Source organism: Lathamus discolor, chromosome 2, assembly GCF_037157495.1.
Source record: "Lathamus discolor isolate bLatDis1 chromosome 2, bLatDis1.hap1, whole genome shotgun sequence".
Lineage (NCBI taxonomy): Eukaryota > Metazoa > Chordata > Aves > Psittaciformes > Psittacidae > Lathamus > Lathamus discolor.
This window is the reverse complement of record NC_088885.1, coordinates 91,947,310-91,975,250: the sequence shown is the minus strand read 5'-3', so window position 1 is coordinate 91,975,250 and position 27,941 is coordinate 91,947,310. Positions and strand designations below refer to the sequence as shown.

At 37.4% G+C, this 27,941-nt stretch overlaps 1 protein-coding gene across 2 annotated transcripts in view; it reads left to right on the top strand.

Annotated features, from left to right (window-relative positions):
• Positions 1–27,941, top strand: part of GALNT1 (polypeptide N-acetylgalactosaminyltransferase 1) — an 86,829-nt gene that overhangs the window by 26,557 nt on the left and 32,331 nt on the right. For both annotated transcript variants that reach the window (XM_065667742.1, XM_065667741.1), the window contains exons 3-4: positions 16,016–16,244; positions 21,353–21,527. In XM_065667742.1, coding sequence (XP_065523814.1) covers positions 16,106–16,244; positions 21,353–21,527 — 314 coding nt within the window. In that variant the 5' untranslated portion in view covers positions 16,016–16,105. The remainder of the gene's footprint in view (positions 1–16,015; positions 16,245–21,352; positions 21,528–27,941) is intronic.

Here is a 27,941-nt window from a genome sequence, read left to right as displayed (position 1 = left end):
CAGGGGAAAAAAAATGAATTCTTTCAAGAAATGATTTTTCTGCCTTAAATTCCGTATCACACTTTTCAGATTTCTCTGGACTGCTGCACAGTGCAACAAGTAAATTCTAAATTTTATTCTTTCTCTCACTAATGCAACACCTGTATCTTGATACGGCTATTTTATTTAAGTTTACCAAACCTTTTCCACATTAGGAAGAAAACTTACAAATTAAGCCAGATGGAAAACCTTTTTTTGGAATCTCTAGCCATAAGAGTATAGTATTGAAATTTAACAGGAGTGAATCTGCCATATTCCTTCTAAAGTATTGACAAATAAAATCCAGCAACATTTGAGAAGCATTTATTACAGAATGCTGAAAATGTAGCATTTTCTTATGAAAATTAATTTATTTAAATACTTCTCATGATTTGAGTGAGAGTATTTTTTTTTTTGTAGTTTTATTGACTTTCATTTTTCTAGCATTTTCTTTTACAAATGAGCCAAAAACATAAGTGTTTTTTTTAAATTGAGATTTCTGCAGCTGTTTACAAAACAGGATTGCTGTTTGCTATAGAAATCAACTTATAATAGTTTCCATTGTGCATTTTGATTGAATGTGAACTTGAGTGTCTTTGTTTTATTGTATTTTTTGTTGAAGTTGAAAGTTGGGAGGAGTGCTCAGTTTAACCTTTGGAAATCCAAGCAGTGCATCTGATTTGGGCACAAATGCTGTGATTACAGTGACTTGATGTAGCTATCCAACAGGTTCTTTGAAATTATGTCCTCCTGTTTGATGTAGACCTTTTTCTTTCTCATTATATTTTGTTTCATTGATAATGGAATGCTTTTTATAGTGGTATGTCCAGAATGCAGAAGAAAAACTATAAAACCAAGATGTTCTTTGTCATACTTGGTTGGATTTAAATGCAACTTGTACTTGGTTTCCATGTTCAGCAAGTTTCAGCAAACTAAGTTGAAGTAGTGGATTTGTTTTTTCTTTGCTGAAGTGTTTGGAAGTACTATTCCAGTGAACATGAAGAGGTTTAAAATGTTTGCTGTAGTATCCGAGATGAATCTTAAGAAAAGTCTTAGTGTAGCCAATGTTTAATTTGGATATACTGGGAAATACAGTCTTGGTTTCTAAATATTCTTTTTTTTTTTTTCCCATTAAACTTGTGTTAATCTTTCATGGTTATTCAGTTGGACTTTTTGTTTTGTTTGTCTGCTAATCTAGCTCTTTCACGTATTCATACTTGAAGAGACTGCTAATATAAAAATGGTTTAATTTCTTTGCATTAGGACTGGCTTATGACCCAGGCTGATCAAACTGAGCTCTCTCCCATACACTTAATGAAATACAGAAGCTCTGCCTGCTGATAATGTATAACAAGCTAGGTGTACATCTATGGTCAGTTACAATTTCTGTGCTTAGGTCCATCATTTACAGTTGTTTACTTTTACAGTTACAGAAGGACATTCAGTGAACAGGTGAACACTGTGTGTGTCATATTTTTTAATCATCTGGGTAGACGTATATTTCTTTGACGGGGGGGTCTTAATTTCTTCTCATCATTCCTCCTCTTTTTGTTATATAGTCTTGATTCCAGCAGCAGCAGCTGATTACTTTTTCATCCTGTCTCTACTTTACCTGTTATCTTAATTTTTGTTTGCATGGTAGCAACCTAGAAGATGTAGATGTAAGAGCAATGGGGGAAGGAGAGTGCATCTGCTTCCATTCTGTGTGGAACAGAATTGGTGAGAGCTTCTGCCTGCCTGAGAATTAAGGATAGTTTGCTTGTTTCACTATTAAAGGGAAAAATGTAGTTAAAGGGAAAGAGTGGACCTGTGTTGTAAAAATGTCCCTCAATGTGAAAGTGGCCTTTGCAACAGTTCAAAATGGACAGTACTGATACATCTGTAGATTCTCTTGTGCTATCACAGGTTTCATGGGTTCTTAAGCATATAAACCCCTGTAGCTTAGCTGAAGTCTGAATTCTAGAGTTTAAGCTCTGGTCCTGTGGAAATATCAGTACCAGAGCTGAAGACCAAGATGCCGTGGGGACAAAGGAAGTAATCAGGACTTTAGTCATGAAGAAGAGCCTTTGCTGTATTGGGCTGATTGCAGACTGTTTAGCAACTTCTCCTTTTCAGTTTCTTCTTTTCTGTTCAGTCTTAAAAATGATCCCAAGTTCTGAAGGATTTCTGGAATTCTGCTTTATTATTCTGCCTATTTAGCTTTTTATCTGACAGGTTTTGGTGGGGTTTTTTTCTTCTTATTTACCTAATCAAAGCAAAACCCAAAATGCAAGCATTGCCTACTCTAGAATGGGAATAGGGTTTCCCAGCTCTCCCGCTGGGATTAAATGTACAGTCTGCCATTCTATACAATCCACTTAAGGGACCCAGGGTATGATGACTATTTTTATTGTCACCTAGGAACGGGGGATTTTGAGCGACCTCTTCTAGAGCTAGAGAAAGGGATGCCGTGCGCAATCCTGAAGAGGCATGTCTGGATGAAGATCCAAACACTGTTTTTGTTTTAGTTCTAATAGTCTTTCTTCTATAAGACGGTTTATTTCCTCCCCCTTTTTGAGCCTCTCTTCTAGATCTAGAAGGACCTGTTCTGCTTGCAAATGCCACTCTAATGCCCCTAGTGATAGCTTCAATGATTGGGGCATCTTTTCCTCTATATGCTGACAGACTCAACAGCCAAGTTTGTAGTTTTGCAATATATTCTACCACTACTGATTTACCCCAAGTTAGTGCATTAACATGCCACCAGAGCAATCATTTTGCTTTCTGAATATTTTCTTCTTGTATCTTAAATAATTCTCGCGTTAATACAGCTACTGTTCCAGAATAGGAAAATTCGGATCAACATTAGAAATAGCTTCCCAAATCTTAGCAAATAAGGTTTTCCAGTCTTCCTGAGGGTCGTAATAGTCACTAAGGTTGGTAGGAGGAATTGCTGGAGAACCATCCAATTGCCCAGCAGCAATGGACAACTGACTAAAAGCAACTGATGGTCCCAAGAATCCTTTTATTAAATCTAGATAGTGATCTCCCCAAGGTATATGAATAATTCTAGAATCATTGTTAAGAAAAAGAGTCAACACAATTTCAGCATGTTCTGTAAGTTGTTATATTTCAGGAAAGAAATCATCAGGAAGATATTCAATGTTAGACAAAGATGTTACAATTACAGGATCCATATGTGAATGAGAGTCAATACAGAATTTAGTATCACAAGGTACAGCATAAAGCAACAGCAAGTATAGACGTAAATATACCTTGGTTTTGAGCTCCCATGGAGGTGCAAGTAATCATGAACAAATGTTTATTTACATGAACAAATTTATGGGTCCTTAAAGAAAATCTCATAGTTGTTTTTTTTATACTCTGTACTTTTGCACGTGGATTGACAATGGAAGTAAAGAACTTAAAAGCATGGTATCTCTCAAGCTTATGTTTTCAGAGATTGCTGGGGAGACAGAATTAAGAAAAACTCAATCTAAAGCAAGTATGAGTAAGAGGGAAAGTGAAGGATGGATGTGAAGAATCCTTATCCGTAGTGCAATACTGCATGTGTTAATTAAGTACTAAACAGTTGTTAGCAGAAGTTACCTGCTGAGCAAACAGCTTTGCGATGTGACAACAGACTTCATGTGTTAATGTATGGTTAAGAACTGTCTGTATAAATATAGCCATTTGCTTTCTGTATAGAATTTATATTTGCATATGGATACAGCAAAGGGGCACAAGTTTTTGTGAGAAATGTTGCAACAGTGTCATGAATGTATCACAAAGTTGGACCCTGCTAGCTTTTCTTTTTTAATCCATATCTGATCAGGCTTTTTTTTTCTAGAGAAGGAGAAACAAACACATGTTCTGAGGTTTTTTTTTTTTTTTTTTTTTTTCATTTTTTTCCTGTAATAGCTTTTTGGGATAGAGATCTGATGTTTTCTCTGTATTTCAAAAAATGTTTCACGCTGCAAAACTGCTGAGCTACTTTTGGTTAGAATTTTGGAGTTTCCCTGGATGTGGTGGGCTGTGTGAGATTCTTAATTTTTTATTTTTTTTAAAACTGTCTGCAGCATCCCTGCTAAAGGGATACGAAGCAAAAATTGTTAACAAACCTTTGAATTCTTTAACATTATTCACTTTGCTTGAGATAATATAACTCGGCATGTGTTAAATTATTGTCATCCTTATTTTGTCAAATTATATTTGCTAATTCTTTAAGTCTTCATGTTTAGTCACATGCGTTATCTAATTCAGCAGTTTTTAACTTGGTATCTGCCTGCATTTGATTTGTCAGCAAGTCCTGTAGTTACTTGAGGCAGAATTTGGCAAGCTTCTCTAGGACAAGCACGCAGTAAGGTCCCAATATGTAACATCACTTTTTCTATACCTGTATTGTTTTCAAAACTTTCCTTCTAGAACACTTAAAACTCCTTTAGTATTGTCCTCATATATTGAAGGCAGAGAAAAAAATGTCCTTTGAATGTATCTGGTGTTTCTTCAGCTTCCCCTTCTGTTATTAGTTGGGGCTGTTCAGCCTGGAGAAGAGAAGGCTGCGTGGAGACCTCATAGCAGCCTTCCAGTATCTGAAGGGGGCCTATAGGGATGCTGGAGAGGGACTCTTTGTCAGGGACTGTAGTGGCAGGACAAGGGGTAACGGGTTCAAACTTAAACAGGGGAAGTTTAGATTGGATATAAGGAGGAAATTCTTTCCTGTTAGGGTGGTGAGGCACTGGAATGGGTTGCCCAGGGAAGTTGTGAATGCTCCATCCCTGGCAGTGTTCAAGGCCAGGTTGGATGAAGCCTTGTGTTGGATGGTTTAGTGTAAGGTGTCCCTGTCCATGGCAGGGGGGTTGGAACTAGATGATCTTGAGGTCCTTTCCAACCCTAACCATTCTATGATTCTATGATTTGGGGTTTGTTTTTTCTTTTTTTAATCTACAGTAGGAAGATTTCAGGATTCGAAGTTTCTGCAGTTACTCACATAAGGATGGTTGAATCTGTTCACTGCAACTTACTGTTTCCAGAAATCTCCTTTATAATCTTTCCTTTAATTAGCTGACTCTGCTTTTCTTTAATTCAAATTCCTGCCCATTAGTGATTCATCCTTAATGATGACTATTTGACTGTGTAATTTTCTGCTGTCTTCAAAACTGTTTGAAGAATTAATGAACAATTTTATTCTACTCTAGCTTTTGGCTCTGATACATATCTAAAAAATAATCAGAAGCTGTATGAAGGCTGGGTGTTTTAGAACATTTGAGACCTAGCTCACAAGATTGTAACAGTGATTCCTAACATGTGAGGAGGGTTTCAAGAATGTCTTGTAAAAGATTTATGCACTTCATTGTTCACAGTCATAGGTCTTTGTGTATGCAAAATGTATAACTAGCTTGAAATAGTGAATTCATCTGACTTTTAAGTAGTTAAACATTTTTCCTTGAGATTTGTAATTCTTTAATCATAGAATAGTTAGGGTTGGAAGGGACCCTGCCGTGGACAGGGACACCCTCCACTTTGACAAGGTTGTTCAAAGCCCTGTCCAACTGACACCTGAGTTGCTAGTTTTCTTCTAACTTCTATCTTAATAGCAGGAATAGAGAGTAAATTCCAACCACCTTTCTGTGTTCATCAGTGTTTCCAGGAAGGATCTCCTTATTTCGTCAAAATGCTTCAAAAGCAAATGTTACCTGACATTGGTAAATGCTCCCTGACATGTGCAGACTGAAGAAAGTATCATCTGCAGAAAATTCTATTGAGTATTTGACACATCTGTATGAAGAGTGATCTATTGATAAGGATAGTATTCATTTTAGTTCAGTTTCAGCTGGTAAAAACCAAGTTTGCAGTTTGACACTTTAATGTAGAACTTCAAAAAAAATTGAAACTAAATTTTATTTTTCTGGACTATGCAGAAACATTATAAAGGAAGATGGAAAATATGAGCCTTGAATATAGAACAGCTTTCTGTGTTTTTACTTTCATATAGCCTTACCTAGTGCATATAATTTCTTAAAGGAGATTGCTAGCAATAGTAAGTTAATTTTTTTTCAGCAGGAATTTTAACTTTAACAGAAGTCTTGTCATGTAGTCTGTTCTACTTATAGCTCATCTTCCACCTGCCAGATGAATTAAAATAGTCTTTGGAATGTGTGACTTCTTGATAATTAGAAATTTTTGACTGCTTGCATGATTTGGTCTTAGTGAACATATGCTTTGTAAGGCCAAGTGTTGCTGCTTTTGGCTAGAAGCCTTCATGCTGTGTTGCATCAAGTCACAAGCCTAAGCATCTAAAATATGTGGAGGTGTTTACAGGTTTTGCTGCAGACAGCAAATAGTATACTAATAGCCTAATCTCTACAACTTTGACGCTAGCAAGTTGTAATGCACATCTTGCGTAGTTCAGCTTTTTATTTCCTAAAAGAGCCTTGGAACTGGCATTTAGCTCTGATAGAGAAGCTTAGTTTTAAAAAACCTTTCTTCTGAGTAGTGGCGAACTTGCAAGATCTGTAGCTCACATGACAAAAATTCATTTTCTTGAGGAAATGGGAGATGTTCACCTAGAACACCTGAGTTTTCCTCTGCTAGTCCTGTAATGCTGAGATTGGAAGACCAGCTAGCACAGCTCTCCAGTGATTTATTAAAGAGTGGAGTCAGTTTATAACTCTGGGATGCTGATTGGCAGGAGTGTTTCTGTACTGGAAAAGCTAAGTGCTGGGTCACCAGCCATGGATCTTCCGAAAACAAAAAACAAAGAAAATATCACCTCAGCCTCCTAGGCCTCTGTGAAGGGTAGCAGAAGGCTCTAATAGGTCTTACTGATGTATCTCAGCCATTAATTATGGTATGTTGGGGCTTTGTGAGCTTAGTGCATTGCTAGCAGTGACATTAAAATCTTGTCTTGGTGCTGTTAATAAGAAAAGCTTTTCACTTGTCAATTGCTCATTGTCTTCATGCTGCCTGTGATACTCACTGATGAAAATACTGTGTGTGTCTTGTAGCTGGCTGTTACTCTAAGTCAGGCACACTTAGTAGCCCTCCCAGAGTGTGTATGTGAAGTAGCTATGGCTTAGAAGAAGAATGTTTGCTCCCTTTCAGCATCTGAGATGTCAGTAGCCCAATTTAAGACTGCAGTTGTTTCATGAAAAGAAATAACTGTCTACTGTATTATAAATCGGCTTTCCAAAAAGGATTGCCTGTTCTGTAGCTGTTAGGAGAGACAATATCTGCTTTTCAATGTAAGAAGGAAAAGATTTGAATAATGGTGATTTGAACTTACCTTCCAGTACTATAATACCAAATAAGTTAATGCCTGAGCCAAAACTTACTGCTGTTGGCTTCAAGGTATTATATATGTGTATTCATTTTATTATTTATTGTAATTAAATTAGTCTGAGGATGTACTTTTAATATTTGAAGCAGTACTATAAAAAGATGTATAGGGTTTTTTGTATAGGATTGGTAATACTAGCTAATGTATACTGATTGTTTGCTGAGCATAATAGAAGCATATTTTAAATCTCAAAGCATTTGAGAGAATGGAAATGTCTAAAGGATCCATGAATAAGTGTCTCTTTTTAGGTAATTTTCATTCATCTTGCAGGGCAGACAGAAAAATGAAATTGTTGCCCAAGTCATTTGAAAGCTACCTTAAAGTCATGGAAGAATAGGTGTCTAGTGAATCTCAGCTGTTTATATGACCGCAGTAGTCTTTGACTTGTATTGCATTCTTGGTTTCCAAATTCTAGCTATCCTCTTGAGTCCTTTGTAATATTCACAGTGATATTCTGATAGGGAATATTTTATCTCCCTCCTGGATCAATTTATTCTTTTTCTTGTATAGAAACAATGATCATAAAAATGAATGTAAATCAAAAATCTGTTGATTAAATTGGTTTTGCACTTTTATTTTATTAAAGTGTTGTCTATCTGGTCCTTTGAAACCTTGCCCATTTCAGTTTTTTCCTGCAAACAGGATAGGGCTTTCTTAAAGCCAGTCTAAGAAGCATTGTCTACAGCTGGAATAAAAAGTAACCCAAGAAAGCCTTTCAGAGACTTTAATTTGAGGAGTTCTGTAAATAATCTTTCATTTTATTCTCAAAAACAGTACATTGGGAGAATTTGGCATTAGGGGAATCCATGAGGTTTGAGGTGAGTTTTGGGGGTTTTTTTCCTTCTAAAAGACCAACTTAAAACCAAAACCTGACACCTTTTCACCTCCCTTCTCCCCGCTATGCTTCCTCTCTTTACCAAACACTGAGCTGGTATGGAGTTGTTCTGTGACAAAGATTTGGCATCTCAGCTTGCTTCTGGAAGCAATTATTTTAGGTCTTTTCATTTGTTTTCATTACTCTTGTATGAATTCTGGGCTGGGGGAGTGCGAGTAGGAAGGACTGCCTTGATCACTGTGTCCAGTCCCCTGCAGTGGTCTCTTATAAATCCACAAGGCTCTGCTTTGAAACATCTTTGCTGAATACATAGCTCTCCCTTTGCCCTTCCCTTGTGAAATGCTGGTGCACCATACAGTGGTTTCTGGTATTGTGTTTAAGGAGAACACTTAAATGATGCATCCAAAAATATAATTGGCCTTTTATCCATGACTGGGTGACAGTGGCAGCTCACTGTGTCACCCTTGTGAGCCTGTGCTTTATTGAAACTCTTCAGCTGATAGCAAAGTTACATACTCCAAGCATACTATTGAACATATTTTATTAAATGTCACCTCGATTCTGTTATTCTTGTCCACAAACCCATCTTGCTTCCTACCTTATCACTTGTTCGTTTTTAGCAGCAACAGGTCTTAAGATTGCCCATCTTGATCTAGCACCAAGAAAATAGTTGCTAGTTTATCAAATGTGCTTTCTTGTTTGCATACTAAGTTTTATTTTATAAGCCTTTACAGTCTTTCTTATAATCGTCTTACTTACGCACTTTATTTTTTGTGTTCATCCTGATCTTCCTCACTTTAAATAACAATTTTCCTTGTGGGAGCTGTATTTAAAACATTTTGCACTGCCTGACAGCAGTAACTTTAAAGTCAGTTATAGATTGAATAAAATTTATGCTGTTCTAATTTAATCAAAATTGCATTGCTTTTTATTCAACCTCTGATCTAATTATATGCCTGACTATTCAGTCAGTCTGTTCTAGAAATATTTGCAGTGTATATATAGTATATTAATTACTACATTAACGTATGTTATGTTTAACCAGTATTAATATACTTTATTTTATTAAGCTAACTGTATATGTCTGGACAACTTGCTGTCCTTCTGAATATCCTTACATTTATGCCTTTTTCAGGTCGTATGTGTAGTACATTTCCAGACTCCTATCACAATTTGAAATGTCACACGGCAGTTCTTTCTGGGCCCTATAGAAGGGATTAGACAAGCCATCCTGGTTTTATTTCATCTTGAGTGTAATTATTTCCATGTCCTTGTCCCTGTTGCAATTAATTTTCACATATTTCATCTTTATTAAATAGTATAATTAATATTTGGGCCATCCTAGGTCATTATTAATATGAAAATTAGAGTTTTCATTTGAGTAGTGCTGGTTAGGAAGAGAATCAAGAAGGACTCTGTAGTAGTGGGAACTACTTGAAAGTGTTGACCAAATGCCTGCTTATTTTCCTGGAAAAGTTTAAGGAGGTTTAATCAAGATAGTACATACTGCTTACAAACTCATGTGAGAAATTGTTAAGCACTAATTTGCAAAATGACAAACTGTTTTCAGAAGTTAAATGATAGTAGTCAAGATATTTTCTGAAAAGTACGGGTAGCAAAATAGCACTATCTTCAATTTTCTTACAGTAACTGAAAGAGCTTGTTTTTGATAATGTTTCTGCTCAATTTAGAAATGTTATTTCCTTACTATGTGTCTGTAGTAGTTAGTTAACCATGCAAGTTTAGAGGTTGAAAACTCTTTAGATAGGGTCCTTTCCAACCCAAGCTGTTCTATGATTTTAAATCGGAAGAATCAGAGGTTCAAGTGCACAGTGACTTCGTTCCATTTGATTATAAACAGTCTGACAAAACTGTGGATGGAGTGTCTAGCTGTTCAGTTTCTGGTAGTGCTTTTCTATGTGATTGGCTGGATTTTCATTTTACAAGAGCTTCTACTTTTATAAGCATATTTATGCATGCTAATTTATCTGGAGGAAAACCTTCATGAACCAGTAGCTTCTGCCTTTGTGTAGGAAGGTCATCCTTGGTTTTTAAATGTAATCAGCTACTTTTATGTTTCTGTTTTATTCTTGCTTCATTCCGAGGCCTACCAGTTTTAGAAACAAAATTGATAGGGTTTTTTTCAAATGGCCAATTTAAAAAAATTGACTGCTGAATTGAAAATAGATTTCTGATGAATTAAAAGTGTATTCTTCCTGCACAGAGCGTGAAGAATAGAAATTAATTTTACTGACCTACATTTTTCTAATTTTCCTGAAGAGTAGGCTTGCTGTTAATGAATTGTTTTCATACTGCTCAGACTAGTATGATCTGTTTTCTCTCATCATTTCTTTGGAACTTACTGTTGCTGAATTGTACTGAACAGATGACTTCTGAATACTAAAACTTTTTAAAATCCATCAAACCAGTGTAGTCCAATAAAGAGTATTTCTCTTGCATTAGCTTCTGAGCAGAAGAGAGTACTGGCATCGTCAAGCTCACGAATATCCTCTTTGTCTGATGAAACTCACCAGATGTGCTCATGTTTCTGTGACGACAATACTGACGTACCTGTTTTCCACAGGTGATGGGTTGACCTTCTGATTTGAATAGCTTTTTTTTTTTCCCCTTTTATAGCATTGATGCATTGTTTCTCCTCAGACCTGTTTACTGATGAGCTGATGGAAATGATGAGCACTGTGCAAACAAGCACTAAAGACAATTTAACAGAGCCCACCAACCAAAACCCAAAGCCAACCCAGAACAGCCAAACCCAAACAAAAAATCCCCAGAACCACAAACAACCCCCTCAAAAAGCCCCAACAAAATAACCAAAACAAAATGTCATCACAGTAGCAGATTAGTTTTGAAACATGATTCTAGTATTGGTATCACTTTTGTTTTCAGATATAGACATATTCAATTGGATAAGTTTCGTTAATGGTTCAGATACATGAAATTTTAGTCAGTGCTCACATGACAACTTACATTTGCTTCAATTCTTAGAAGTTTAATCCATGCAAAATCCGTACAAATGCCTCCTATGTTACCTTAGAATATGCCAGTCTTTTCTCCATCATGACTATGTAGACTGAGAAGCTGAAAACCAAGTTCATGTAGGCCATCAATCTTCTCTTAGATGCTTTTTAGTTAATTACTTTCCTTTTTTTTTTTAAATATTAATAACTTAGAAACAACAAATGTTGTGTCAAGATTTTGGTGAGCCCTTACTTTGTGCCAGCTTTTCTTTTTCATATCTGAAAGTTTGGAAAGCAAACTTTGCATCAGCTTTGTCTGTTTACACGCCACATCCACTGTAGAATACTGATTTAGTTGACTAATGGCAACGAAGTCCTTTGTGAGGTCTTGTTAGAAAGCCACATTGAAGACTGATCGCTAGTATCAACAAAGATGAAGTTGGGTCCAAAGATAAAAATGACTGAATAAACATTCAGAAATGAAAGAATAAACATTCTTTCTCTTGCCAACTGTGTTGGTAAAAGAGGTGGTTAAGTAAAACAATGCACTTTCTATGAGCAGTAATTTTAAGATTACCTTTTTCCATAGTGTCAAGTATGTAATATATTTTTTGGGAGGTGGTGGCAGGGGGAAATAAATCACTTGACCTTCAGATGTAACAAGACTTGAACATAACCATTTTTTTATCCTTTCACTTTATTCTTGGTAAGTTACAGCCTCTGTTTCTACTGTTCTTAGGGTGGTTTTAACACTTTTTACTGCCATGGTGTAAAGATTATGTTGTCTATTATGTAGTATGTTGAAGGGAGGAAAATTACCTGGTTTTACAAATCTTTGGTTTTATTACATTACTCAGTAGCAAAAGCAATTATTAAACTTATGCATTTGAGGATTATTGCTGTGGTTACTGGACTTGTTTATGTGTGCAGCTAACTTTGCCATGAAGACATACTGCTGATTCATATTAAAGTTGCTGTCAGGCTCCAAAGGTTTCTTTATGCAGAGTAGCTTCCTAGCCTGACACCCAGCCTGTATGGGAAAGTGTGGACCCTCTTCAGAAGGAGACAGGAGACTTGGTTTTATCCAGGACACTGGGAAGGCTGGGGTACTGAATGACTTTTGCCTTGGTCTTCATCAGCAAGTGTTTCAGCCACACTGCCCAAGCTGCAGAAGGCAAAGGCCAAGGACTAGAAGAATGAAGAACCATGCACTATAGGAGATCAGGTTTGAGACCATCTAAGGAACCAGGAGGTACACAAGTCTGTGGGACCTGGTGAAATGATTCTGTGGGTCTTGTGAAAACTGGCAGCCTGGTGAAGTCCCCACTGACTGGAAAAGGGGAAACGTAACACCCATTTTTAAAAAGGGGAAAAAAGGAAGATCCAGGGAACTACAAGCTGGTCAGTATCACCTCTGTGCCCAGCAAATTCATAGAGCAGATTCTCCTAGGAACTATACCAAGGCACATGGACAACAAGAAAGTGATTGATGACAGACAACATGGTTTCAATAAGGGCAAATTATGCCTGCCGAATTTGGTGATCTTCTGTGACAGGTTTACAGGTTTGGTGGATAAGGGAAGAACAACTGATGTCATCTACCTGGATTTGTGCAAGGCATTTGACACTCTAGTTGAAGAGACATAGATTTGATGAATGGACCACCTGGTGAATAAAGAATTTATGCTGCACTGTGGATGCATTATGGATGACTGCACTCAATGTCCAATTTGAGATCAGTGATGAATGTTGTTCTTCAGGGGTTGACATTGATACTGCCACTGTTAAACATTTTTGTCAGTGACATGGACAGAGGGATTGAGTGCGCCCTCAGCAAGTTTGCTGATGACACCAAACTGCGTGGTGCAGTTCATACACTGGAGGGAAGGGATGCCATCCAGTGGGAACTTGACATGCTTGTGAGGTGGGCCAGTACAAACCTCGTGACATTTAACCAAGCCAAGTACAAGGTCCTCCACCTGGGCTGGGGCAATCCCAAGCACAAATACAGGCTGGGCAGAGAATGTACTGAGAACAGGACTGAAAACAGGACTTTTAACTTCTTGAGGTGTTCACTCTGCCTGTCTTTCTAGCCCCTGGATGTCCCTGTCCAGCCAGGGCCACTCCATGGTACTTTTTCAGGGTATAAACTGCATGTGTCACTAGCAGCCATGCTGAGTGTGCATTTAGTTCTATCCCCTAAGGTCTCATTAAAGACACTGAGCAGTACAAGCTCCAGCTTTGACTTCTGAAGGACACCACTGGTGAATGTTTGTCAGCTGGACTTCGTACTGCTGGTCAAAACCCACAGAGCCTGGTGGTCAAGCCTCAGTCCTGGATGGGGGAGTTCTCTTTCTGAAGCTCTGTCTGGGCCAAGGCTTTGGTATGCTAAGAGCAGTTGCTTCAGCAGTTTCTGAGCTCCTCTTCACTGCTGTGGTCCCTGAATTCCTGCTGGTAGGCTGACAGTGGAAGTGCTGTCATAAAACCAGAGGTAGAGATACAGTGTAATTCATGAGATGGTAAATGGCCCAAGGGAGCCAGAGCTTTTTTCTAAAGGTAGAGGGATGGGCCTTCTCAATGGTAACCAGTGTGTGTTGAACTATTACACTGCTGTCTCATAATCACTTCTCTGAACTCTCAAAGGGTGCAAAAGGTTCAAAAAGTGTCTCTTTGACATTTCACTGAACTCTCAAAGGAATTTTCTTTCATCAGAGGCAGATACAGCCCCAGCCTGTGCGTTTTAAAACAATATAGTTGGTGTTTTTATGGCCAGAAAGTCTGGATTACAGTTCTCTCGGTGTCTTGCTAATTTTAGGACCCCTAAGCACTGTGCTTCTGTCTATTTTACACTTTATTTTACAGCCGAATATCTTGCAAGTCTGAACTTCAAGAAGTCTGAGATTATAATAATTTATTTAGTTTTCTTTTAAAACATGTTATTTTGAATTACAATTTGTGTTAAGTACAAGCAAGGTGGTGGTGTGGCTTGATTCTTTGTAAGATCATTTCTATGGTGTCCTGAATTAGAACAAAAGAAGAAACTTTTTTGTATGGTGGTTAAGTACAGTCATACCATGTCAGATATATTTCATCTGTATACACTATTTGTTTCTGCCAGTGGTTGACAGTGCATATCTAGGGAAGAGAATAGGGGAAACTGTAATGATTCTTCCTCAGGATACTCTCCTACCATGCAGTGACTTGAGAAGTCAGTCAGGGACTGCCTGAAGTAGGGGTGCGGACTTGGTATTTAATAGCCAGTGAACAGACTTTCAGCACTGGCAGTATATTGTTGCAGGTAGTTCCCCTGCATAACTACACATTGTGGAGGAATACCTTCCTTTGTTTTGTTTTGGGGTTTTTTTTAACCCCTTGCTACTAAATTCCCTTGCTTTCTGGCCATACAAGAAGTAGGAGTAACAGGCAACAGCTGTTACCTGCCATCTCCATGCAGCTGTAGACCTGGCACTTGATTTAGACTACATCTTGTCCAGCCAGGAAGAATGCTGCTTTTTTCACTTACATCTGATAACGAAGCTATTCCTTGTTGTCTTCATCCTTTTGCCCTTCTCACTTGGCCTCTCTAATACTTCTGTATCCTTTTTGAAATGACAAGACTGGATATTCATATGGCACTCAAGATGAGAAAGCAGATAATGTGCAGTGGCATAGTGATGGTTTGGTTTCTGTTCCTCTCTTAGTAGTCTGTAACAAATTATTTTTCTTTCACTGCTGCTGATCACCAGACTGATGGTTTTATAGAGCTTTGTAGTGCAACTCTAAGATCCAGAGTTCAGCCCCATCCTTGTGTCTATTTTAGGAAAGCAAAACAAAATAAAACAATAAAAAAAAACCCAAACAAACAACCCATAGGACTTTTTCTTAACATACCTCACTTAATGTTTCTTGTGGTAATTTCATCTGTTATTTTATCATCAAGTTGTTGATTACAGATACTTTTGCAGTTCCTAATTTTATGTAGCTGTGTACCAAAACTGTGTAGATGCAAACTGAGATTACCCAAAACAAAACATCTGGCATCCTATGCAGGATGGGGAGGATGTAGGGGGGAGAGAGGGAGGGCAGGAATCAAATTATGGCAGAGAAATACTAAAGGGAAGGCAGTCTTAATGATACAGTCTTTTCAGTGAGGCTTTTGTATAATCATGGTTTATGATTAAACCATTTAAGTTACTTTAACCATTAAAACTATTAGTTGATATCTTGAGCTTTGAATGTCTAGTAAGTGATTAGTGTCTTGTGGGTACTTTCCTCACTTTGCCTACTGATTAACTTAACCAAAAGGGATGTTTGGTTTTGATTTGCTGAAAGCAAAGCATTCTGGTCTTTGTGACAAAGTTGTAATATGCCATTAGACTTCATGTAAAATACAGACGTTTGCAGACTACCGTTCCTAGTGATGGCACTGGAAAGTCAGCGTGTAAGACATAGGAGGAGCATGAGGAATATTAACCATGGGTTTCACACAGCACAAATTGATACCTTGCTTCTTGATGTGTTCCTGGTTTTCATTCAGTTATCTTGCCCTGATTTCCAGAGGGCCCAGAATGTTTCTTTTAATTAAATTAGATGTGCCTGCCCTCTTCTCCAGTGGTTCAGCAGAGTATTTTGTTTTGGTCACTCATTTTAATGTTTCAGGTGATGAATGTTAACACAGGAAATGACTGGAGTAATGCTACTTTAATTGACCCTGTTCTCTTAATCTCATTGGAGTGCATGGAGCATTCATTTTGATACATACAGCATTTAACAGTTGTTACCTTTAAAAAGTACTTAAAATTTCTGCTTTTAGCTGCTGTCCTCAGGTGTCTTTTTGTGACATTTTTCTTTTTTTCTTTTTCCTAGGTATAGAACGTGGTGTCTCCAACTGGATTAAAGCAACCTGTTCATATTTTTATTTATACTTTTTTATTTTTGTATTTGACTTAAAGTGCCATGAAAAAATTTGCTTATTGCAAGGTGGTCCTTGCCACCTCTTTGGTTTGGGTCCTTCTGGATATGTTTCTATTGCTGTACTTCAGTGAATGCAACAAATGTGATGAGAAAAAAGAGCGAGGCTTGCCTGCTGGAGATGGTAAGTTTTCTGCCCGAGTAGTCTTTAAATTATGCTCATGTAAAATTGCACTGCTTTTAAATATTTGATATCTCCTCCTCCCTCCCACCCCTCCAAAATACAGTATTGCATCAGCATTTAGGTGTTGCAGAATGTTGGAATGTTTCTTTGGATGACTAGGGAACAGGCATGTTGCCTGGGTTTTATGTTGCCACGCTTAAATGGTTTAGATGAAGAATTTTAAGCAGTAATGTATATGGAAAAATAATGAAACTACACAACAAGCAGTTCAGGATTGTAAGCTATGTTAATACAGTCTAAAGCATGTTGTAAATTTCTTCCAGTGAGGAAGCAAAGGCACTATTAATTTCATTAGACTTGGTAGTAAAACAAACCAACAAAGAAGCTTACTTGTCCCCTGCCCCCACAAAAAATGTGAAATACCCCCCCAACAAATAAAACAGCAAACAAACAAAAAAACTCAGAACAAAGAAGGTAAGAAAAAAAACCCAAAAAGGCCAAAATTTGATTAGCGACTATAGCAATAAGGGACAGTGAATGTTGTAATGAGAATCAGGATTATTGTAGTTATCTTCATAAATTTAGTGTCAACTTTGCTTTAGGGAAGTCATCATAGTTGATCCTGTGGGAGAAGGGGTTGGTGCAGGGAGAATTCTAATCCCTGCAGTATCTCAGCACAGGTATTTAAAACAGCAGGCGGCTGCTGACTCCAGTTCATTTGTGAGACATCAAATTTTGTAGTATGGTGTCTCTCTCACTGGAAAGGCTGAGTCTGTGTGTTTCACTGCTGCTATAGGAAACTTAGGAGGCAGTGATGCTCAATGTGCTTTCCATCACAAAAAACCTTTCTCACCTGTTGACATCTGGTGTGGTCAACTTTGGTGTCCCTGGGAGATTTTCTGAAATGTCTCGAGAACCATGTTGCTCTGTTACAGAATAACATGGGCGATATTTAGGAAATGCTAGTTTTGTTTTGTATTCCCTATGATGGAAACAGGCTGATAAAGCTCTTCAGAGAACAACCATGTATAGGAATGTAGAATTTCTGTGTTTAGTACCTCTGAACCGTTGGTTCCACAACCGGATGCAAATATTTTGGAGAGGCTCTAGTTCACATGAGTTTTGTAGAAGGGACTTAAATTTTCAGTAACTTACATCTCATCTTTTGGGTTTCTTTTTCAATAAATGGAAAAGAACATGATGAGGAAATGAGTTAGGGTTATGTAGAAAGCATGTTTTTATAGGATTATAGGAACTCTCTCTGGCCTTTCCCTGACATGTGTTTGCTAAAATCCTTGATATCTTTTTAATATCTTATAGTTGGCTTTTAAACAAATAAATAACACCCCAAACCAACCAATCACACAAAACTTTGTCTATAGTTCTGCATATGTTTCCTGGTTTTTGTAAGCGGATGATTTGGATTGAGGTATGTGCTGAAATGTCTGCTAGAAACCATGGTAGTAGTTGACACTGTGATGATTCCTTGCAATTTAGTTTCATTTCTGATTTTAGATACTCTTATTTGTTCAGGTTGTTTAAGGACTTGGGGTTGGTAGTGCATTTATTCCCGCTCAGAATGTCTAGAATCTCCTTAGATAACATTGCAGCTATTTTTTCCGTGAAACTTTAATCAAAATCTGCTTTTTCATGTCCCTTCCCCCCCCCCCCCCCATTATTTCCATAATTGATTTGGTTTTCTTGATTCAGCATAAATTATGTGTGCTGAATTTTATAGTCTCTTGTCCATATCACTCTGGTATATAGGTTCTCTTTGCAATTCATGGAAGAATTCCATAGCATTTAATGAACCTATTTGACATACGAGTAAGATTTTCTGAAGAGTTTGTAAGTTTATTTTAGGCTGTGCTTGCCTAATTGGAAAAATTAGTCTTCAGATATTTCACTGGGAGTAAAGGATTTTGAGGATAATTTTGGACAGTTCAGACTTTTAATGAAGTTAGAAGGATGCTCTCCTTAGGTTTTTTTAATACAGAAAATGGTGGAAGTTTCTTTTCCAGAATAAGACTTATAGCTATGGTCTAAATTGCCTTTGAGAAAAATCTCTCCTTGGTATTGATGGCATAAGATACTAGCATCTTAAATCATGAGCTTCAGCTTATGTATCTAATATTGGATTGTATGTATACTGCCGTTATTTTACAAAATAAAAAATGATAAAGGAATGAGAATGTGAATCTACAGAAAAATCTGTGTACATAGTTATAGGGAAATGTAAGATGAGTGGAATGAGGTCTTTGTGTTCACACTCGTAAAAGTTAGGGGCTGGTAGTTGAAATGATGCGAGAGTGGAAATGGGGGACAAGAAGTGATGTGGATAAGGGACAGGTACTTACTGGGCAGTGAGTGGTGAGTAAGAGAACTGAGGTGGAGATGTCTTGGGAAAAGGGGACCTGGCATGAGATGTGGGTGGTACTGAACTGGGGAACTACAATGATACCGGAAGAGGGATAGTTGGAATCCAGTGACTGTGGTTGTGTGGGATGATTTGGCTGTAGGCTTAAGCATTTGCCCCACCCCCTCCACCATGGCTGGGAGAAGCCTGAGGAAGTGCGATCAGAACAACAAGCAGTGTTGATTGCAGCATCAATCTGTGGGAGCTGGGAGGGAGCTTATGATTGTCATGGCTGATATTGCTGCTCTTTCTTTTCCCCACCATGACCACTCTAGAGGTGCGAGTAGGTCAGGCATAGCTCTCTCCAGTGCTCATCTCTGAGGTTGTCTCTCACCTATTCTGAGCAATCCAGAGTGTACACCTTTTGCCTCAGTGGTTATGGGTGTTCTTTCTGTTGGTATATCTTCTAGGTGGCATTCCCTTTCTGTCATTCCTGATGGATCATCAGGAAATTCAAAGAGTAACTGTTGTTGATGGAAGGCTGTTGCTGTAAGTTTTAAGGTTCTTAGGAGTTGGAAAGAAAATCACTGAACCATTAGTAAGCATCATCAGAGACAAAACCTCTCTGAACTTTTTTACCTGTCCAAACAGCTTTCATGTAATTATGGTGGTTCCTTTAAAAATGGCTTTGTTTTGGTCAGTTGACTATTGTTGTGGCCCCTAAACACATGTCAAAGAAGAATCCGTCCGTTTTTCTGGCTTAGATGGTCTTAGGTTTTGAAGTATCTGGTTTTCATCATGCGTATTGCCTGGTAAAAAGAAATTTGTAGCCCACAGATGTAAAGAGTTCCTGAATTTTAACAAAGATCTGGAAGAAATCAAGCCCTATTGGAAACTAATGATTTACTGGTACAAATCAGAAATGTCTGGAAAAACATTACTAGATTTCCCGTTGAATAAGGTGATGATTAAGTCATTCATTTAGCTCTGAAACTTCTAGCTGTAAATTTGGTTTCTGTTTGTTAGAAGTATGTCATCAGTACATGTCTACAGCCCTCTAAAGGAAGTATTCTTTTCAGAATTAACTGACAAAAGAGCACTGCAGTTTGAATTTTTAGCAATGTGTATTAGTCATTTTGGGAGAATGTTTTTGGTTTGTGTTTATGTGAAAACTATATGCTTTTGTGGGAAAACAGATGACCAGAAACACAGAAACCTGAGAAAAGATGGTTATTTTTTCTTGGAAGTCATCTCTCCCTGCACACCAATCTTGTCTTTCTTTGTATTTACTGAGTTTCATAAAATATCTATGGATCTAATCAGTTGTTGCTGGATTTTTCTGCAGGAGAAGGGAGTACTTCATTTAGATAAAATGTGTAATCAAGTAGTATGTGTATTTGCTGATGAAATTTAAAAATTCAACTGATGAATTTATACATCTAGGTGCAACTCAGTGATGTGCTGAACTAGCATGTACCAGCAAGATCTGCAAATGTGGAAGATAAATTTTCACTTATTTTAGCTGTTCGGTATAGTCAAACTTAACAAGCAACTGGAAGTGTAAATGAAACAGGAAACTATATATTCCTCTAAATAGCAAATATGATAGGGTAAGACATTCACTCTTCAGAATGCTGAAAAACATCAGAATAACTGTATTCCGGTTGCTTTTATTAATTCATTTTAGATGTGTGGAACACGCATCATTTAATCATTTTCTGTCCAATTGAACCTGTATACTAATTGCTATACACGTAATAAAAATAGTTGCGATAATCCCATGTAATAAACCCAAGCTGAATATATTAAATTAAGCCCAAATAATTGCCTTATTGTATACCATAATTTTATGTTAATTATCCCCCAAAAGGCACATATTCTAGTTAAAAGGTTATGCAATTGCAAATTAGTAAGTTTCAATGCGAGTTCAGCCGTACTTTCTTAGGAGGCAAAGATGCAAAGCAAAACTGCTTGCTCACTGTAGCCAATGATTAAAACAAGTGCCCCAGTCAGTCTGCTGAGGATCTGCTTGGACATATTTATTCTATCAGTTTTCAGTGTATGAGCAGCTGGCTGTTGACTTCTAGAATTGTATAGTTCAACTGGCAGTCAAGGGGAGTTTGGTAAAAAAGAAAACATCTCTGTGGTGGTAGGGGTTTCTGTGCTAAATGTAACCGCATTAATGCAAATGAAACGATTGCTTCAGGTGCTTGAAAATGAAAGTTTCTTAAGGAGCACATTACGCTTGTAACTGCTTAACCCTAAATGCAAACTAGCAAAATGTTTCAGTTATTAGTAAGTATATATTTTAAGTCTTGTTTCAGCAAGTGTGGAAGGCTTGGGCTTTTCTTTTTTCTTTTGATTTTATTTTCATTCTTTACATTTCTATTTACTTTTGGCATAAGATTAAAATCCCTGTAAAGGAAAACTTAACTTTTCCTGGAAAGTTTGTTGTGTGCAAGAGCAATCTGGGGCGTAAATGTCTGTTGTACCAGAAATTTAACAGGAAAGGCAGTTAAGACGGGATGATGGATAGATACAAACCCTTACTGTTTTTTCAAATGAATTGCTATGTCTGAGAGTAGCCGTTAACTACTTCTGTTAAACTCCAGTATGAAGATTTGTTTTCACTTCCAAAACCTTGTGGGTTTAGAACGCTATTTTAAACAGGAACACTCCTACAGTGTGAAATAAACTATAAGCAAATAAAAGCAAGCATAAAAGTAGTTACCGACATTTTATTTATTCTTAGTTCCAGAACCCATACAAAAACCACATGAAGGACCTGGAGAGATGGGGAAGCCTGTGGTCATTCCGAAAGAGGAGCAAGAAAAAATGAAAGAAATGTTTAAAATAAATCAATTTAATTTAATGGCAAGTGAAATGATTGCACTCAACAGATCTTTACCTGATGTCAGGTTAGAAGGGTAAGTGCTTTATGTTGTATTAAAAATGTACTCTACTTAAATGAAGAATGTTCAAAGGGTGATCCAAAACGAAAGTTCAGTTCTATAAGATATTACTGTTGAAGTAACAAGTAGGAGGATTTCCTGTATGTATGGTACTTAGTTGGGAAACAAGATTGAGCAGCAGAAACCAGGTTTTTTTCAGCATTATTTAACTTTGAATACAATTACAAATATGAAGCCTGTTCAGGGAATAGAAATTAATTTGGTTGAAGGAAAACAAAGTTAACTTAAGACTTGGCATTTCAGGAAAAAATTACTCTACTTGAAAAATTCATGCATTGCTTGTAATGAGGCAGAGTAAAATTCTGCATGATATGAAATAGAAAAGATGCGACGATGAGAGAAATACTTAAAAAATTTCTTACTTGATGAAATCTGCAAAGCCTCATTTAGATTGCATTATAATGTTTTCTAATACCCATCTGGTTTGTTTTTGATCTTGCCTCTGAAATATTGATCCTTTCAGAGCTATTTGAGTCATAAGTAATTAGAAAGAAAATTGTAGCCTAGTTTTAAATAAAACTAAGATTGCTTTACTCTCCTGGGGCTACTCTGGCAGGGTAGCTGATGAGTCCCTCTATCCCCAGCCCCTCTTGTTTATGAAAGGGACTCTCAAGTTAAATAAAGCGCACGAAACAAGATTTTCCCAATCAGTTATCTGCATTCTCTTGCAAGAATCGGATGTTATGGAAACTCCACTTCTTTAATCCAGCAGCTAGGTCTTGTGTATACAGAAACAGTAGCAGAGCTATTAATCTGTTTTCATCTTCTATCTCGGAAGGTAGTATTAGCAGAGTAAGATGAAGCTCTGACCACTTTTCATTTTTAATGAGTGATAAAGAGCTGGTTTGTAGGTACCTTCATCTATTGTAATGAATGTGATTCTGTAGTGTGCAGGTTCCTGGTAGCGCTGATGTTTTTAATAATTGAGTCATGTATTTTTCAGAATGTGATCTCGTAATGTAACTTTTCAATTGATTTTCAGATGTATCATTAGTCAGATTTTATGGTCACTACTTGCCTATTTCTCAGTGTAGTAGAAGAATACGAATCATGAACTTGTAGCGTTTTCTTTCAAACCTAACAGATGCGGCCAGGGTCGGGGGGCATGGGTGGTGGTGTTTATATCATTTTCTCTCTTATGTTATTGTTCTGGTCATGGTTGTAACTTTCCAATGGAATTTCTTGTCATTCTAGCAGATTCATATTCAGTGTCTGCACCCTTTATCACGCGTTCTCTATGATAAGAAATTGCCTCAGTGTAAAGTGGTAACTTCCACTGGTTAAGAATTTGTAGTTAGCATTCTCATTTTGCTTTAGCTGTGGAGAAAATTATGAATTTCATTGGAGACTTTTTGTCAAAGATGGGATGCTAATTGGGGTCATTTCCATATGCTTTTTCTGGAAGACCTGAATGGAAAGAATGAACAAAACTTTTGGGAAATAATAGTTACAGCAGTTGGTTATTTGATAGGTAAACATGACAATTTTTTTTTTTATGACCTTCAAGTATGTAAGAAACTAGATAGCATCACCTGTTTATCAATATTCATACTGGAAAACTTGTATGTGTATATTCACCATTTTTATAGTGTAAGTACCAACATAAGAAAGTAAATTTGTGGATCTAACAAGCTGAATTAATGATGAGCTTTGCGAAGTCTAGACTTCAAAGTAACAAAAAAATGGAAAGAGAAATTGTTATAAACTGTTACAAATTATTACCTAAGCATTACTCAAGCTTTTGTAGACAAATGAAATTACTATAGCTCAACTTTGGTTTAAAGTTGTAATCCTTTGTATTGCACGCTTGGCTGTGCTTTGCAGTGTTTCACAGTAAAGCTGCATTGTAAGTTTAGTAATGTTGCATTTTTTTCTCTTCCATTGTATTGACACAAATACTGTGGCTATGCTATGTGCATGAAAGTGGAATCTTAGAATAGAATTTTAGGTTACATCACAGGGAGTTGGATTTCCTGTTTTCCTAAACAGCTGTCAAGAGTTTTAACATTTAGTTGCTGTGTACATTTTTAGTAGATTTTGAGAGAGAGATGGTCTCCAAAAAGATCCTCCTTTTTTTGTCTTTTCAGTATGTACCCTGTCAGGTCATGCTAATGAAGAAGTTGGGGAATGTGTTAACATCTCCCCAGCAAATTTGAGAACAGTACTGTGTTTAAAATCCACGGGTATCTTGATCTGTATGTGTGGATTAATGCTACTTTTCAAGAACACTGTGTAGCTGTTTTCAGAATTGTGAAAACTATAAATATAATCGCGTATGTCTTATGAAAGTATTTACCTCATTAGCCAAAATAATCACGTGGTCAGAAACACTTCCTGCTGTGTTAGTGGATTTGCTTCTGTTATAACCCGTTCTATCTATGCTAATATTCATGCTAATATGGATATAGTTTGTGGAGAAGGAGAATGGGTAGTTTCTCATCATTTCTAACCACATTTCTGTGCTTACAGTGCAGCTGCCAGTAGCACTTTCAGTCATAGTTTTGAGAAAGAGGGATATGTTCAAAGGCACACTTAGCTGTTCAACCATGTAATTATTTTCTTCACAGGTTTTGTGGGTTGCTTCCTTTAATGTGGTGGTGGGGGGAAGATTTCAAATCCTGTAGTTCTGCGGCATGTCAGTTCTTCTGAAATACTGAAGTCTTTAAATCTTTGCCTAAAGGTTAATTGTTGAAAAGCTGGTGGAATTAGGTGTGCCAGGACCAATTTGCCATATGTATTTAATGGGGACGGCATAACCTGTCAGCTGGACATCAGATCTTGAAGTAGTCTACATCATCTTTTTCATTAATTTCTAGTTCTGTCAACCCTCCCTGTCACCTGTGCCAAGGCAAGCATCTGCTTAGTCCTCAGGTGCTCATAGGTTAATCTCTATAGATGACCCACTCCAAGCATCATGCTTATGTTTTGGCCAAGAAATTTTGTTTCCTTACTAGAAGAACACAATGTGAGCTGGTTTAATAACTTCCAGGCACTTCTCCAGCTCAGGGAACTTCTCAGTGCAAGGCTTCTGCAGAAGCTAAAATCTGTTCTGCTGAGCCATGCCCCAGTGGTATTAACAGGTTTATGTTTATTTTTATTATTTGGCACAGAATTACTGAGGCACATACATACATTTAAAATCACTGACATATGCCTGAATCGCTAGTCGTTTTGTGTCTGTAAACAGGAATATTATTCTACTTATTCTTTTCCTTATCTCAATTGAATGATTTGCTTAACAGAAGAAGCTACAGCAGAAGTAATTTTTTAGCTTGGATACTTCTCCAAATCTGGACTGGGGCATGTTAGTGTAACTAATAACTGACAGGGCCACAACCTCTGGAGGGATGCCGTTGCGTAGGAGCAAGCAGCTGGGGATAACAGGTTGGTGTTAAAGTTGTTAGTAGAATAATTTTTGTAAGCATGTCTTATTCTGGTTTGTGAATCAGTCATCAAAGTGGGAGCTGAATCACGGTTGCCAGGAAAATATGCAGCTGTGGGCTTGACATGACAGCAAAGAGTAAAAGATGGGTGATTAGGAGCACCAGAGTGTTGCCTTGATTTTTGCTGGAGATGAGGGAGGCAATGAATAAAATAGGTGTGAATGACTAAAATAGGTGTTCAGCTGTGTCTGTGTGTCTTAGGGCAGTGTGCAGGCCAGAAAGTGGTTTGTTAAGTGCATGGAATTTGTATGTGTCATAGGACTTGGTTTTGGTCTCATGCTGTTTGAGGTGACTTGGAAGCTGCTTTGCAAAATGAAGAATGAGTACTGTGTTCTAAGGCAGAGCTTTCCAGGCTGCATTCATTATTTAATAATTTGTGGAATACATAAAACGTTAAGGAGACATTTGGGTCCCTGGTGTGAAAGTTTAAACCCAACTCTGACTTTTTTTACAGTAGAAAATAGCATCTTAAATTGCTATGCTCTTCCAGGCACAAGTGGTCAAGGCTGGAAACAAGAGAGTCATAGCTGGGACAGAACAGTGTAGTTCATGTCAGCTTTGGTTCTCACTGGAGCTAGGAGAGTGTCATATTTTGCAGATTGTGATTTCTTGGAAACGGGGTGGGCTTCCCCAAGCAGACCTGCAGCAAGGAGGCATGTGAATAGCTTTGGGATGCCTTAATAACCCATTTTCCAAGGCTGCAGATTCTCTAGAACTTAAAAATCTAGACCATAAAAGTCTTCCTTTTTATTTTGTTCCTTAGTTGGCATTATTTTGCCAGAATTAAGAGGTATAGATAGTGATAGGGTATAATCAAAGCTTTTAGCCAGATGGCCCTATGTATTTGTGAACTGGGTCTAAATTAATACAAACTGTTACTTCACCTACTTAATAGAAAAATAAGATGCAGACCTCTGAGAGCTTAGTATTTCAGTAGTACACTCATGTGCTCAGTTTAAGTTACTGATGAAGGTTTTTTTGCTGACTTAAACTATCGTGCTCAGTTCCTGTTGCCAAGCTTGCTTTCACAGTTGTGAGGAAGTAGACAATTATTTTTCTGGGGTTAAAAGCCATTTTTCTAAGTCTGACTTTTATGAATGCTGTGGAATTTGTTGCAGTTATGCTGGTCTCCTTTCTGAAAAAGTTCTTGAATGACTAACTCTGTTACGTCTTTGCTTTCAAATAACAGCATTTAGATTTAGGCACTATAATTGTATGGCACAATATAATGCTTTTCGGTTATGGGACTGCAATATGGCTCTCATACATGTGCTTAAAAATGTATTGATTTTAAGCCTGAAATATACATGTAAGGATACACTGGAATTGGTATTTTTAACTTCTCAGAACAAATTGATTTGCTGTATACTGGAAGACATTACAGTTGAATCATAGTATGATGCATTCACAAAATTTACATGATCCCTGTGTGAAGAAAACAGTTTGAGTAAACCTATTCATGCAAAAATGGTAAAGGCACATATGCAAGCGCATGCTCTTGGTACTCAAATGTGTGACCCTGGGGCTTTAAATAGCAGTACATGAAGTATTTGCTTCTGTGTTAAGCTAGTGAAGGTGTGCTCTCCTTGCTTCTAACTATTCAGGAGAATAGTGAAGGGGTACTTTCATATGCTCTTATACATATAATCTGGTATAAATGTGGACTTCAGCTCAAAGAAGTCTTCTCACTGCTTCTGTTGATACTGACCTCATGTTTGTGTGGCCTTCACTTTCGCTGACTGGATGGAGGATTGCACATCAAAAAGGGGAAAGAAATATATTTTGTTGAATCAGCAAACTGAGGCAATACACACCCAGCAGCTGTATAATTACCAGAACTGGTACAAAGAAGGGGATGGGACAAAACTGTAATGGTGAAAAGTGGGATGATTGCTTTTGGCAGCAGCCCACAGTTCCACCAGATTAGGAGGAACCTGGGAGAGGAGGGAGGGAAAGGGGAGCAACAAGACACTTTGATACAGAAAAGTTTGTATTAAAAGTTCTGTGTGTACACACAGAAAGTGTGTCTTAGATTACCCATAAGGTCGTGGAGATTTAAATATCTCCATGGATTGTGCTATGCTGTGTGAACTTTTGGTATTCATTTAGGTCAGGTCGTACTGATGTAAGAGATAATAAAAAAGAGTAAAGTTGGCAACATAGGTGGAAGACTTCAGAAGTTTATTCTGTGTTTTGTTACCAGCTGGAAATCCTGGCTGTTCATTAACCTTGCATCTCTAAAAGACATCTGCTGATCTGACAGCCAGTATTGTAACTTTCAGCAATGTCACGCTGGAAATCTGAAAGCATGTGAGGTATTAAAGACTGTAATTCTTTCAAGCAGAAGTATTTTTTCATCTGGCTTTTGTGGTGCTTATAGCTTGTTACTGGCCCACTGTCGAATCAACTTTTGGAAATGTTCTTGTTCATGTTGACCTAATGAGTAGCCTGGAAGAAATTGCCTATAAATCTTTTTCCTGGAAAATTTAGAAGGAGGAAGGAGGAAAATTTAGGAGGAAGTCACTATAAAAATTTGGCTTGCTTCTTTATATATGAATATGTATATTTATATATATATATATGCACACACCTGTATATGCATACATAATACATGTATGTGCATATATACACAAACACTTGGCAGTCTCATTCTTAGTTATGAGTGTCTGCTATTTTGGATAAGCAGCCATATGCAGAGCTATTATTCAAATTGATAGGTCAAATATGGAGAATAATTTGGCTAGGGAACTTAGGGTTCAATTTGAGTCTTTGAAGACAGAATTGTGTTTGCTTCTGTCAAGAGACGCTTTCCTGTGATTGCTTTCAGGATAAGGAAAATAGTAATTGCAGCTAATTATTTTTGTGAAATTCTGCTTGAATTCTGTAACCACAATGGTTTTAAGGACCATTTTGGATTTTGTTTCCA